At 36.1% G+C, this 11,318-nt stretch overlaps 1 protein-coding gene across 1 annotated transcript; it reads left to right on the top strand.

The window, feature by feature from the left end:
• The first annotated feature begins 1,475 nt into the window (after positions 1-1,475).
• Positions 1,476-5,811, top strand: LOC114274295 (putative carboxylesterase 11). The gene is made up of 2 exons (XM_082867621.1): positions 1,476-2,641; positions 4,912-5,811. The coding sequence occupies exons 1-2, from the start codon at positions 1,833-1,835 to the stop codon at positions 5,447-5,449; spliced, it is 1,347 nt and encodes a 448-aa protein (XP_082723747.1). The 5' UTR covers positions 1,476-1,832; the 3' UTR covers positions 5,450-5,811.
• The last annotated feature ends 5,507 nt before the right edge of the window (positions 5,812-11,318 follow it).

Below are 11,318 nucleotides of genomic sequence, written 5' to 3'. Positions count from 1 at the left end.
TTGAAGCAAGTATTTTTCAAAATAATTTGAAGCATCCAATTCTAACCATATTGGTCTGTACTGGATACCTACATGTGCGCACACATACATTACAATCAACCAGATACCTACTTCCAGTAAACATACTAATGTGACACCGTAAATGATAAGCACAAAATCATACTTCAATTAATTCAATAATAATGAAGCAGAAAGAGAATCGAATTTAAATATATATATATATATATATATGTGTGTGTGTGTGTGTGTTACCTAAACTATGTATGTTGCTTCAGTCAATAAGCAGTGCTGCATACTCCTGGTGGATTCATTTTTGACTTACAGTTTAAATTCTACTAATGGATTCAATTTTAACTTACAGTTTAAATTCTTTTGTAGTTTGGTTCCCTTTTTTTTTTTTTTTTTTGATAAGTACTTCACTAATACTTTCAATAAAATTCTGATATTTATTACAATTAAAATAAGTTTGAGAGTTCAGTTGTGTTTGTTTTGGGCTTCAAAGTTTAAATTTCACACACTAATCATTCTTTCAGGGTTCAATTATTAATTTTGGTAGATATTTATTACAATTAAAAATATATTACCATCTTCAGCTTCAGATACTAAAATTGCTGTCTCAATCTGTAAATTTCTGATTCGTGTATTCAGAAATTTCTGAATACTAAAATTTGTGGGTTTGGTCTCTTCTAAAACATGAATCTGTAACTTTCTGATTCGTGTAAATTTCTGATTCAGACTAAAATTTAGAGCTTCATACATGAATCTGTGGGTTTGCTTTATACTAAAACATGAATCTGTAAATTTCTGTTTCATGTAAATTTCTGATTCAGACTAAAATTTAGAGCTTCATACATGAATCTGTGGGTTTGGTCTCTTCTAAAACATGAATCTGTAAATTTAAAAACAATGCTTGTTCATGTATGTATAAGAGAAACTTCGATTCAGACACAAACCCACAGATTCAGAAACTTCGATTCAGCAGAGACCAAAAAAAACAAAATCGAACTATACCTATATACGTTTCAATCGGTTGGAGCAGAGCAGGGGATCGACACGACGACGGGGATGCAGGTATCGGCCTCAAACAAACTCTTCTTCGCTCTCGTTTCGCTCGCTTCTTCCCGCCGTCTGTATAGTTGTTCATATGGGGGGAAGTTTGAAATCCTAAATCTCTCTTTTTTTTTTTTTTTTTTTTATAATATTCCTCACCAAAACGACGTCGTTTTGGTGAGGAGTATTCTGAGCCGTCCGATCCGCTCACTTTAGGAGATCACTCTAGAGGGTTACTCTAGAGGATCCGCTCGCAGTTGAGAGTGACACCCAGTGAGATGTCAGATGAGAATTAGTCTGAAAAAAACAATTTTTTTTTTCTTTTATTCTTTTTATTTTCGACCGGTGGGACGCGCCACGTCACTGGGCGCGACCGCACTGGGTGCATGAAGCAGCACCCACTTTGAGTTTTTGTACTGCACTGATGTTGGAGACGAAAAGAATACCGACACGGTACCGAAAAGCCAAAAAAACACACAGTGCGAACTGCGCATTGTATTTGTATGGGCGTGTATCTCTCTCTCTCGCTCTCACTCACTTTTTTGGGTCTCTTTCTATCTGAACACGCCATTGAAGCACCGAGTCGAAGTAATCTCAATTCGTCTCCATTACAAAGCCCTAATCTCAATCTTCAAAACCAAATCTAAAACGTAACACACCATGAACTTATTATCATCATTATAAACACCAACACCATACAAATTCACACAATTTTTCAAAGAGTAACTGGTACAGAGAGAGAGAGAGAGAGAGAGAGAGAGAGAGAGAGAGGAACAACACAAATGCCAAGCGTTACAGTCAAGCTCTACAGCTTGTTCTTCAAATTCCTTCTCAAACACCGTTTACACAACCACATTCAAACCCCTCGCCATGAAACCAACAACTCCTCCTCCTTCGGCATCACATCTCGGCCAGAAGAGTCCGTCGCCGCCGCCAACCCTTCCTTCTCCGACGGCGTCGCCACCAAAGACATTCACATCGACCCCCTCACCTCTCTCTCCCTCCGAATCTTCATTCCCGAGACCTGCTTAGTCTCGCTCGATTCCGATTTTAAGTCCCAATTGAGAGCTAGGGTTACGTCAGATCTCGATGTTCTCCGTCGCAACAGCTATGCTTCGTCCGGTACAGGCAATGTGGCTACTACTCCTATGGAGAATCGCAGAAGGAATAGTTATGGTTGCAATACTCTTGATTTGAATTACAGAGGTTATTCGCCGGCGATTGGAAACTGCCGGAGACTGCCCGTGATGTTGCAGTTTCACGGCGGAGGGTTTGTGAGTGGGAGCAACGATTCGGTGGCGAACGATTTCTTTTGTCGGCGGATTGCGAAGCTGTGCGATGTGATTGTGCTTGCGGTTGGGTATAGGCTTGCGCCGGAGAATCAGTACCCGGCTGCGTTTGAGGATGGTTTGAAGGTGTTGCATTGGTTGGCCAAACAGGTGAATTTGGCTGAATGTAGTAAGTCGTTGGTGAATGCGCGTGGTGGCGGTGGAGCCGATTTGAGGAAATCGGATATCAACCGGAATGTTGCAGATGCATTTGGGGCTTCCATGGTGGAGCCTTGGTTGGCAGCTCATGGAGATCCATCAAGGTTACTTTTTTATCCCACTCTGAATTTGATAAATTTTGCATTTTAGTTTAATATTCTTCATGACTTGAATTTGCCTGAATTACAAGTTATTGGTATGTTCAAATGGGTAGAATGAATATGATGTTGCCAAAAGGCATAGGCTGGATTTGGTTGAGATTTGATATGAATAATATATATATATATATATATATACATTTCTCTTAATTTTACACACGATTTCGTTTTTCCTTTCTAAATCTCTCAACTAAACACAATGGTAATGTTCTTTCACAAAAGTGCAAGGAGTATGATTTATTATATATGTTTTAAAATTATATATTGTATTATGTTTTAACATTGATCTATATTAAGGGTTTACTACATTCTGTGATTTACAACATGTATGAAATCGTCTATGTTGGTTGATATTTCCACTTTGGAACCCTATTTTTCATGGTCTCTCAGATTAGATCAAGGCAAATTTTGTTTCTCAAGAACTTGAATTTTTTGTATACAAAATAGTTTATCTGTAGGAAAAGGGACAACAGAAAGAAACGTTATAAAAGACAAATTACCATGAAATTCTAGAAATGGAAATAGTTGTAGGTTGCTCAAGTTCTAGAAAATGAAATATAGAAGGAAGGTCTACATTCCTTGTACTGTAGTTTCCTAATCCCTTTGTATTACTCTTTAATATTTTAGAATCTATAGCTCCGTTTGAGAAGTGGGTTGGTTTTTTGACTTTTTTGACTATTTTAGCCTGGGGTTAAAAAGCCTGGTTTGGAAAGGGCTTTTGGCTTTTTTGACTTTTTTGTGAGAGAAATAATTTAATGATTATGGGTTGAATGTGATGTTTTGTCTTATTGGGCTAAAAAGCCTATTTTGTTTTTTGTGGTTATTTTAGCCAAAAAAGCCTCTAAACCAACTTTCCAAACGGAGCTTATATGCTCCATTAATTTCGTTGTAAAATGTTTTACCTTCTAAAAGTATTTTTCATGTAAAACATTTTACAAGAAAATCATGCTTTTATCATTTTTCGGTGTTTGGCATGTAAAATATTTTTTTCAAAGAACAATTAAACTTTTGACTCAAAGTTGTGCTAACAGAGTGTAAAAGTGTCAAACCCCGCCAGTCCCTAACTCAACTCTCACGACCTCTGCACACACAACACCAATACCAATGTGAATGTCATAGCATGCGGTGACTCGTAAAATGACTTAGAAATTAACTCTGTAAGTCATTTTTCTTGATTTGGTGGAAAAGATTTTACATGTAAAATGTTTTCCTTGAGTTATGTGCAACCAAACATCAAAAAATTAGGAAAATATTTTTGGGAAGAATATTTTTGGTTCAAACATCCTGAGCCTTAAGTTCTCATGCTGCTTTTTCCTAGCACTCAATGGTTGTTTCACGCTCAACCTTTTGGAGTACTGTTTTCTCCACCTGCTTCCTCTTTGTGCTTTTATTCGAATAGTATTTAGTAAAATTGCATTCCTTTATAGCCCATCTGAACTTCAGGATAAAGTACAGCTACTTCAAGATATGACACTGATTGAACTGATCCTTCCGGGTCTTGGTTGGGGACATTTTTATCTTATGGAAATTTTGGAATCATATTTTGAAAAACAACCTACCATCTTTAATATATTTGTTTTTATGGAGAAGCTTTTCTAATTGAATTTGGTTTTCTGCCATGGAATGTGATATTGATACTTGAGATATTTGTTTAAAGGCACTCTTCATTGCAACCAAAATCTTATATTAAGGGGTTGGATTAGCAGATAAATTGTTTTGAGCGTTCATTGATATCATTTGTGAAGAGATAATGGTCCATTGACAATTGCCGGGGAACATTCTTTAGGGTTCCTCTGGTAAAGTTGTTCTGTAATGTCCTCTGTCACCTTGTAGTTTTACAGACAAGTTCATTATCTAATAGATATTTTGAGGAAGTTTTGGATTAGCATACAATTCCTAGTGTTCATTGATTTCTTTTGTGAAGAGATCCCATTGACCAGGGTACATTCTCTAGGATTTCTGTTGTAAAGTTGTTTCTGTATTGTCCACTATGTTGCTTTTTAATTACACAGATGAGTTCGTTCTCTGGTAGACATTTTGAGGAAATCATTGGAGACCTGTAGTGTGATCTGACGAAAAAAACAATAACAATGTTCTAAGACGGTTGTATTGGAGGCTTGTGTTACATGACAGTTGGTTACATTACAAGGCATAAGCTATTATTATGTGGTACTATGTTGTCAAGCCTCTGATATTATTGATATTTGTTGAAACAGATGTGTTCTTCTTGGGGTTAGCTGTGGTGCAAACATTGCAAACTATGTGGCACAAAAAGCTGTTGAGGCAGGCAAACGTCTGGATCCAGTCAAGGTGGTGGCACAGGTTTTGATGTATCCATTCTTGATTGGAAGTGTTCCAACGCATTCTGAGATAAAACTGGCAAACTCATACTTTTATGACAAGGCCATGTGCTTACTAGCGTGGAAACTCTTCTTACCTGAGGAAGAGTTCAACCTGGACCACCCTGCTGCCAACCCCCTCATACCTGGTAGAGGACCACCTCTAAAGCTCATGCCTCCAACACTCACAATCGTAGCAGAACATGACTGGATGAGAGACAGAGGCATTGCTTACTCTGAGGAACTCCGGAAAGTAAATGTTGATGCACCTGTTCTGGAGTACAAGGATGCGGTTCATGAATTTGCAACCCTTGACATGCTCCTCACAACCCCTCAGGCCCAGGCCTGTGCTGAGGACATTGCCATCTGGGTTAAGAAGTACATCTCACTTCGGGGGCACGAGTTCTCTTATTGAATTGGAGAACAAATGCAGAAATGCCTTAATAAAAAACACACCAGCACATCTAATCTATTGAAGGATGAGCAAGGGAACATCTTGTTCTTAACCGTTACTTGGGTTGGGGATCCAAGTTAGTAGTTGTCTGTATCTGGCTGATTCGGCTTCTGGGTTGTTCAAACATTTCCCCATTTAGTGTCGATGTCCCTCTTTGTAAGATAGAGAACTTGTCTGAGAGAGTAGGATTTAGTTGAATTGTGAGATGAACCTACATCCTGTTTCGAGTAATGCAATCCACGTTAACATTTTTATCCAGTGTATCGATTCAAGATGTACTATTTCCCGTTAATAGAGTTGAATTGAAATGAATGTTTGTCTTTCTTCTTCTTCTTCTTCTTGCTCCATTTTTGTTTTTTGTTTTTTGTTTTTTAAATAAGAAAGGCCTGAGTCAAGAAAGCAAGTGATCTCTGGGATGGAAACCATCTTAAATGGTTTTAAACATTTGCACAGAGGGGGTTTTAATTTTTAGTGGCATTGTTCAGTCTGCCGTAGTATCCGACAGGCATCATGTATTGAATTCTTCGTGCTTACAGAGAGTAGGTATGGATCGCAGGTTTCCATGGTTTGTGGATTCAGCTCTTTGTATCGGTGTCATCCTCCATGGTATCTGTGATTCCAAGCCTGAATCTAATTTCTTCTTGCTGGGGATCCCTGTTTGGGAAGTGAAATTGAGCTCCGCATATATGCTTTGCTGGATGCTAGTTCCGATTTTTCTGTGTTGGCTTTGGCTCCTTGCAGAGCATTTTATGCCATGGCTGCGAATCTGCGATTGGGGTTATTTCCTTTGCTTTCAGGATTATAGAGAGAAGGAATCTGGAGAGAGAGAGAGATAGAGAGAACCTCTTATTATAGAGAGAAGGAATATATTTCCTTTGCTTTCATGTTTTAATCATATCTCTTATTTTACAGGTAAAATCAATTGAAGAAAAGGCTGAGAGTGTGAGAGAGAACAACAGGTTGACTTCTTATTTGTTTCTCAAAGAAATTTTCTAGAAAAAAAATAGAAAATTCTTTTTATTATGTGTATTTTATTGTTGTAATATGTATGATGGTGTAATAGTTTGGAAATATTGGTCATTAATTAATTAATTTTTTTTATCAAACAAAACTACGCTTTCTGATGGAAGATCCCCAAATATGCTTTGGCTGAGAGATTATTGTTTGGTTCCAGCTAGGTGGTTGTGAGTTGTGAAGTTGCATATGCATATGATGTGATGGATGATTATTGAGAAACACAAGCTAGATGATGATGATCACTGTTACAGCCAACCTCTGATGTTCTGTGGTACTTATACTGGATTGATCATGAAATCCAACTCTTCTACTCCCCCTTTCACCACTTTGCTTAAAAAACAAGGGAAATTAAATTTTAGTAGGGCAATTCATGGAAGTGTAATGAGTGAATTTGTGTTTGGTGTAAATGAAAATTGTGACGTGATACACAATTTTAATTTGTATATATTTATATTTTCATAAAAGTATAATTATTTTAAACTATTTGTAATTTATCCTAAGAACACTGTCACAATATTAAAAAAAAGCAAGATGAAATCCAATTCTCTTTTTATTTTTGATTTCTTTTTTTCTTCATTTGACGGTTGGGTTAATTTATCTTACAGAATAATAAATATTGAGTGTAATAGTGACACCAATCTATGTATTGTTATTGACCAACTAAATACCAGAAATAGTATCAGGTAGAACCTTTTTATTTTCTACTAACCCATCCATGTAATCCCTACTATAGTAATGGCCTATTTTGAGAAGTAGATTAAAATTTGACCCTTTTTTTTTTGTCGAACTTTTTTGAAAAAAAAATATGTAAAAAAATAGAGAGATGATGTGACCAAAAAAAGTAGGGGTGAGCATGGTCCGGATTGGACCGGATTGGAGTAAAACCAAGACCAATCCGTTATCTACGGTTTTTGAAAAATTAGAACCAATTCAATCCGTTTAAATCATGGAATCAATCCGAACCAACCAATTTAAACACGGATTGAATCGGTTTAGAACCACGAATTCACATAATTAAATAATAAATATATATATATATATATATAACACTTTAATTTTATAAAAACATAAACATAGCGTTATATTAGTTCTACAATAGCAACATGTCTTTCTATAATAGCAACATACTGATCTAAAATTTAAACAACCATAAGAAAATTGGTTTCATCATAAGTATTTAGATCATTACTGTTAGGACCCTTTGTTGTCAAATTCCATGGAAAAACCAAGGTTGTAATCAACTTGTAAGTTTCCTATTTTTTTCTAGGTTTTTGTCTTCCCGCTCGAGCGGGGAAAGTGACACTCGAGCGGGGTTTGCCATCTCACAGCATCTCTGCCACGCCTGCAAAAATAATGGATGTTGTGATTCTACGCTCGAGCGTGGACCTTGTATGAATCACGAATTATGCAGTCTTCACTCGTGCGGAAATTCCCACGCTCGAGCGGACCACGCGATCTCAGGTTCTATATATTCGCATGTTGGGTCAATTTTAGGATTTCTTCTCCTAGATCTTGTTTAAGGATTTTAGGGTTTTGTTTGAGGTGTTTATCTGAAGTTTTTGGTGAGTTTTCCTTGATATATTTGAGAGGGTTTGTAACCTATGATCGAAGATACATACATCAAGGAGGTTGTTACTTTATATTCAAGAGAGTGTTATTCCTCGGTGGATTTCGAGGATTCAAATGTGGAGTTTCAAAGGAGTTTGATTCTGTACGTAGTCGTTGATTCGACAAGCGAAGTTGTGGATTCAACTTTAGGTTGATCAGTTCCGAGATGAAGGCTTGGTGAAAGAATTACAGAAGGTGTGAAGACAAATTGACCGAGTTGAGTAATTTGTGTATTATCCTTGTAATCTTTCTTTCTTCAGTAGTGGATTGATTAGTGGCGTTTCGCCCGTGGTTTTTAATTGCAATTGAAGGTTCTTCAATTGTGGTCTTTCCACGTAAAAATCGTTTGTGTTGATTTATTATTTATTCAGAAAAATAACAATCTAAATCACTTTCGTAAGTGCTTGACGATTTAGATTGCGTGTTTTGAATAATTGGGATTTGGAATATTTTAATCTTGATCTAATCACGAATCACTTAGAATTTTCAATTACAAATTAAAACTAAAAACTAACAAACAAAAGTAATAAAAGAAGATATGATGCGGGTTTAGGTTTGAGTTTATGTTTTATATGGAATAAGAGAAGATATTATGGGGGAGGATGTGTAATAAAAATATAGACTATTTGTATACAGTTCGGATCGGTTCCAATCCAGAATTGTGAGGTTCAATCCGGAACCAATCCATGGACTACGAATTTTTATTCTTCAATCCGGAACCGAACCACGGATTCAAAAAACCAATCGAAACCTATCGGATTGGACTAGACTGGATTGGATTACGAATTTCATGGATTCCTTACTCAGCACTAAAAAAAAGTCAAAAAGCTGGTTTTTAACTAAATTGTCAAAATAGGCCAATATAAGAAATTTATTATGGGTAGTGTTATTTATATAGAGAATTTTAATATACACCCATACACCTACTTATGTTATTTTCTTCTTTAATTATAACATATTTTAGTTATGACTCATGAGTTATTTAGTTATGTCTCATGTTATGTTTAGTTATATATATATATTTTTTAGTTATAATCTAGAAAATTGAAGTTATGTCATTTTTTTTTTAGTTATAAGATATATATGGTATATACCTTTTAAAGGATGTGCACCATAATGTTTCCTATTTATATATACCGAAATATTATATAAATTTATGACTAATTGTGATCCTTCCATTTAAAACCAAAGGTCCCATCATTGTCGACATAATTTATACCACTGTCATAGAACTTGTTTGATTAGGCGATTATAGTATATGATTGAAATTATTAATCTATAGAACTAATATTTTATTGTTTGGTCACAATTTTTGTTAACAAAATTAGATTATGATGAACATTCCATCTAACAAAATTAATGAATTTTTGAGTTCTGCGACTAATTGTGGAAGGTAGAGATTTTCTTCACTGGGAAAGCGAGATAAAGTGCTCATTCCTTTACTCTACAAAGAGAAAACAACTCGTTAGTGATCACCTGATCAGGAGGATCCTCTGACGGTCAAGTTAGAATGTAAAGAAGTTAGACTTGTTTTTTGTTACCTCCTTTGCTTTTCCTTGTTCCTCCTTATATAGTGCTATCGTCTTTGGCCTCGGCCGTTGGATTAGCATATTAATCTAAGGGCTCTGCTTGCTACTAGACTTTGGTTGGGCAAGTGGCCAGGTTGTTTTGATCCTTTACCGTCGGATCACCTTGCTGTTGGTGGCTTAGATTAGTTCAGATGTCTGTGGTCAACTTGCCAAATGTTTCATATGTTGGATTTAGATCATTGGATGGTTGTGTTGTTTGGGTAGGCTAGGACCATTGTCCTTACCGTCGATTAAGGATGGATCTAAGGGTTTCCATGTATTCTGCAGATCTCCTTTTAGAAGGCGATTCTACTCAGGCTATGGTCATGTGATGTTTTCCCTTTATCTGACGGATCTTTTGATGGTCCTGACTTTTTCCTTGGGCTATCCTGCTTGCTGGACTTGGATTTCGGGCCTATGCGTTATCCCTCTACACTAATAAAGTAAAACAGACATATGTTTGCAATAATATATTTTCATATTCATTGAAAAACAAACATTGACAAGATAATTTTTTATCTCACTAATCCAACTTAATTATTAATCCTCTCACTATGATTAATAGTAATCAAACAGAGCCTATAATTTACAAGAATTTCAAACAACAATGTTGAACTAATTATTTCAAATCCACTAATCTAAAACTCTCAAATCCATTCTCGAAATCCATATCTATTCCATAGGAAGAAAGAGATAGAGAAAGAAAACAAGTAACAAAAGACCAAAAAACATCGACGAGGCAGGCAAGCCTTGCACCGTCCAAAGCAGATGGAGTTTTTTTTTTTTATCAAATGGCATAAAATTAGTGGCCGTATGATACAAAGAGTTGTGAGGGAAGATGATGATGAGTCACTTATGACCTTCTTATGAAAACAACACCAGCACTAACTTCTCTTTATAATCTTGTTTGGCAAAGAAAAAAAAAAAAAAAAACCCTTTTTTTTTTTGTAGATATATTCTCCATTTCATAGGCTTCGTCAAATTCCCCTACGTTTTTCTCATGGATGCAACAATCAAAAACATTTTTTAGTTTTCTTCGTAAATTTCAACACCAAAGAGAGACACTTGAACACGTCATGTCATGTGTGAAATGTGTCTCAAAAAAACCCTTTTTATTTTATTTTTGTCAAAAGAATGATCCTCACACTTGGTTCCTTCTCCTTATATAAAGAGCACTTGGAAGGACCTTGTCATGAGGATGGAAAGCCAATTTTGAGCCCTCATCATGATTCATGAATTGTGTAGCACGGGGATCCTTTGTCCCAAAATTACTATTTTCCTGTCTTTACTGTAGTTTTAGTCGTATGATTGTAACACATCGTACAATTAAGAGTGCATTGAAGACATGAGATAAGGGTTTTGGAAACAAGGGATCTTTGACCGAATTATATTGAGGGGTTGTTTCTGAAGAGAGGAAAAGAGACCTTTGTCTCTTGAATGCATTGGATTGGCTAGTACACCTCAATATTGGAAGCACTTTGAGGGAGTGAGTTTTTTCTTGTAGTGATCTTGAGGGGGTTTGTGGAGCTCCAACTTGGCCACTAAAATGACTCAAGAATGTTCAACTGCCTTGTCATCTTGGCATCAAGGTGTGCTCTGCTTTGAACCTATTTGTAGTAAGCAAAATTCAAAGCTGA

The sequence above is a fragment of the Camellia sinensis genome, chromosome 4, assembly GCF_055761805.1.
Source record: "Camellia sinensis isolate YWXY chromosome 4, ASM5576180v1, whole genome shotgun sequence".
NCBI classification, from domain to species: domain Eukaryota; kingdom Viridiplantae; phylum Streptophyta; class Magnoliopsida; order Ericales; family Theaceae; genus Camellia; species Camellia sinensis.
This window is presented reverse-complemented; position numbering and strand designations above follow the sequence as displayed.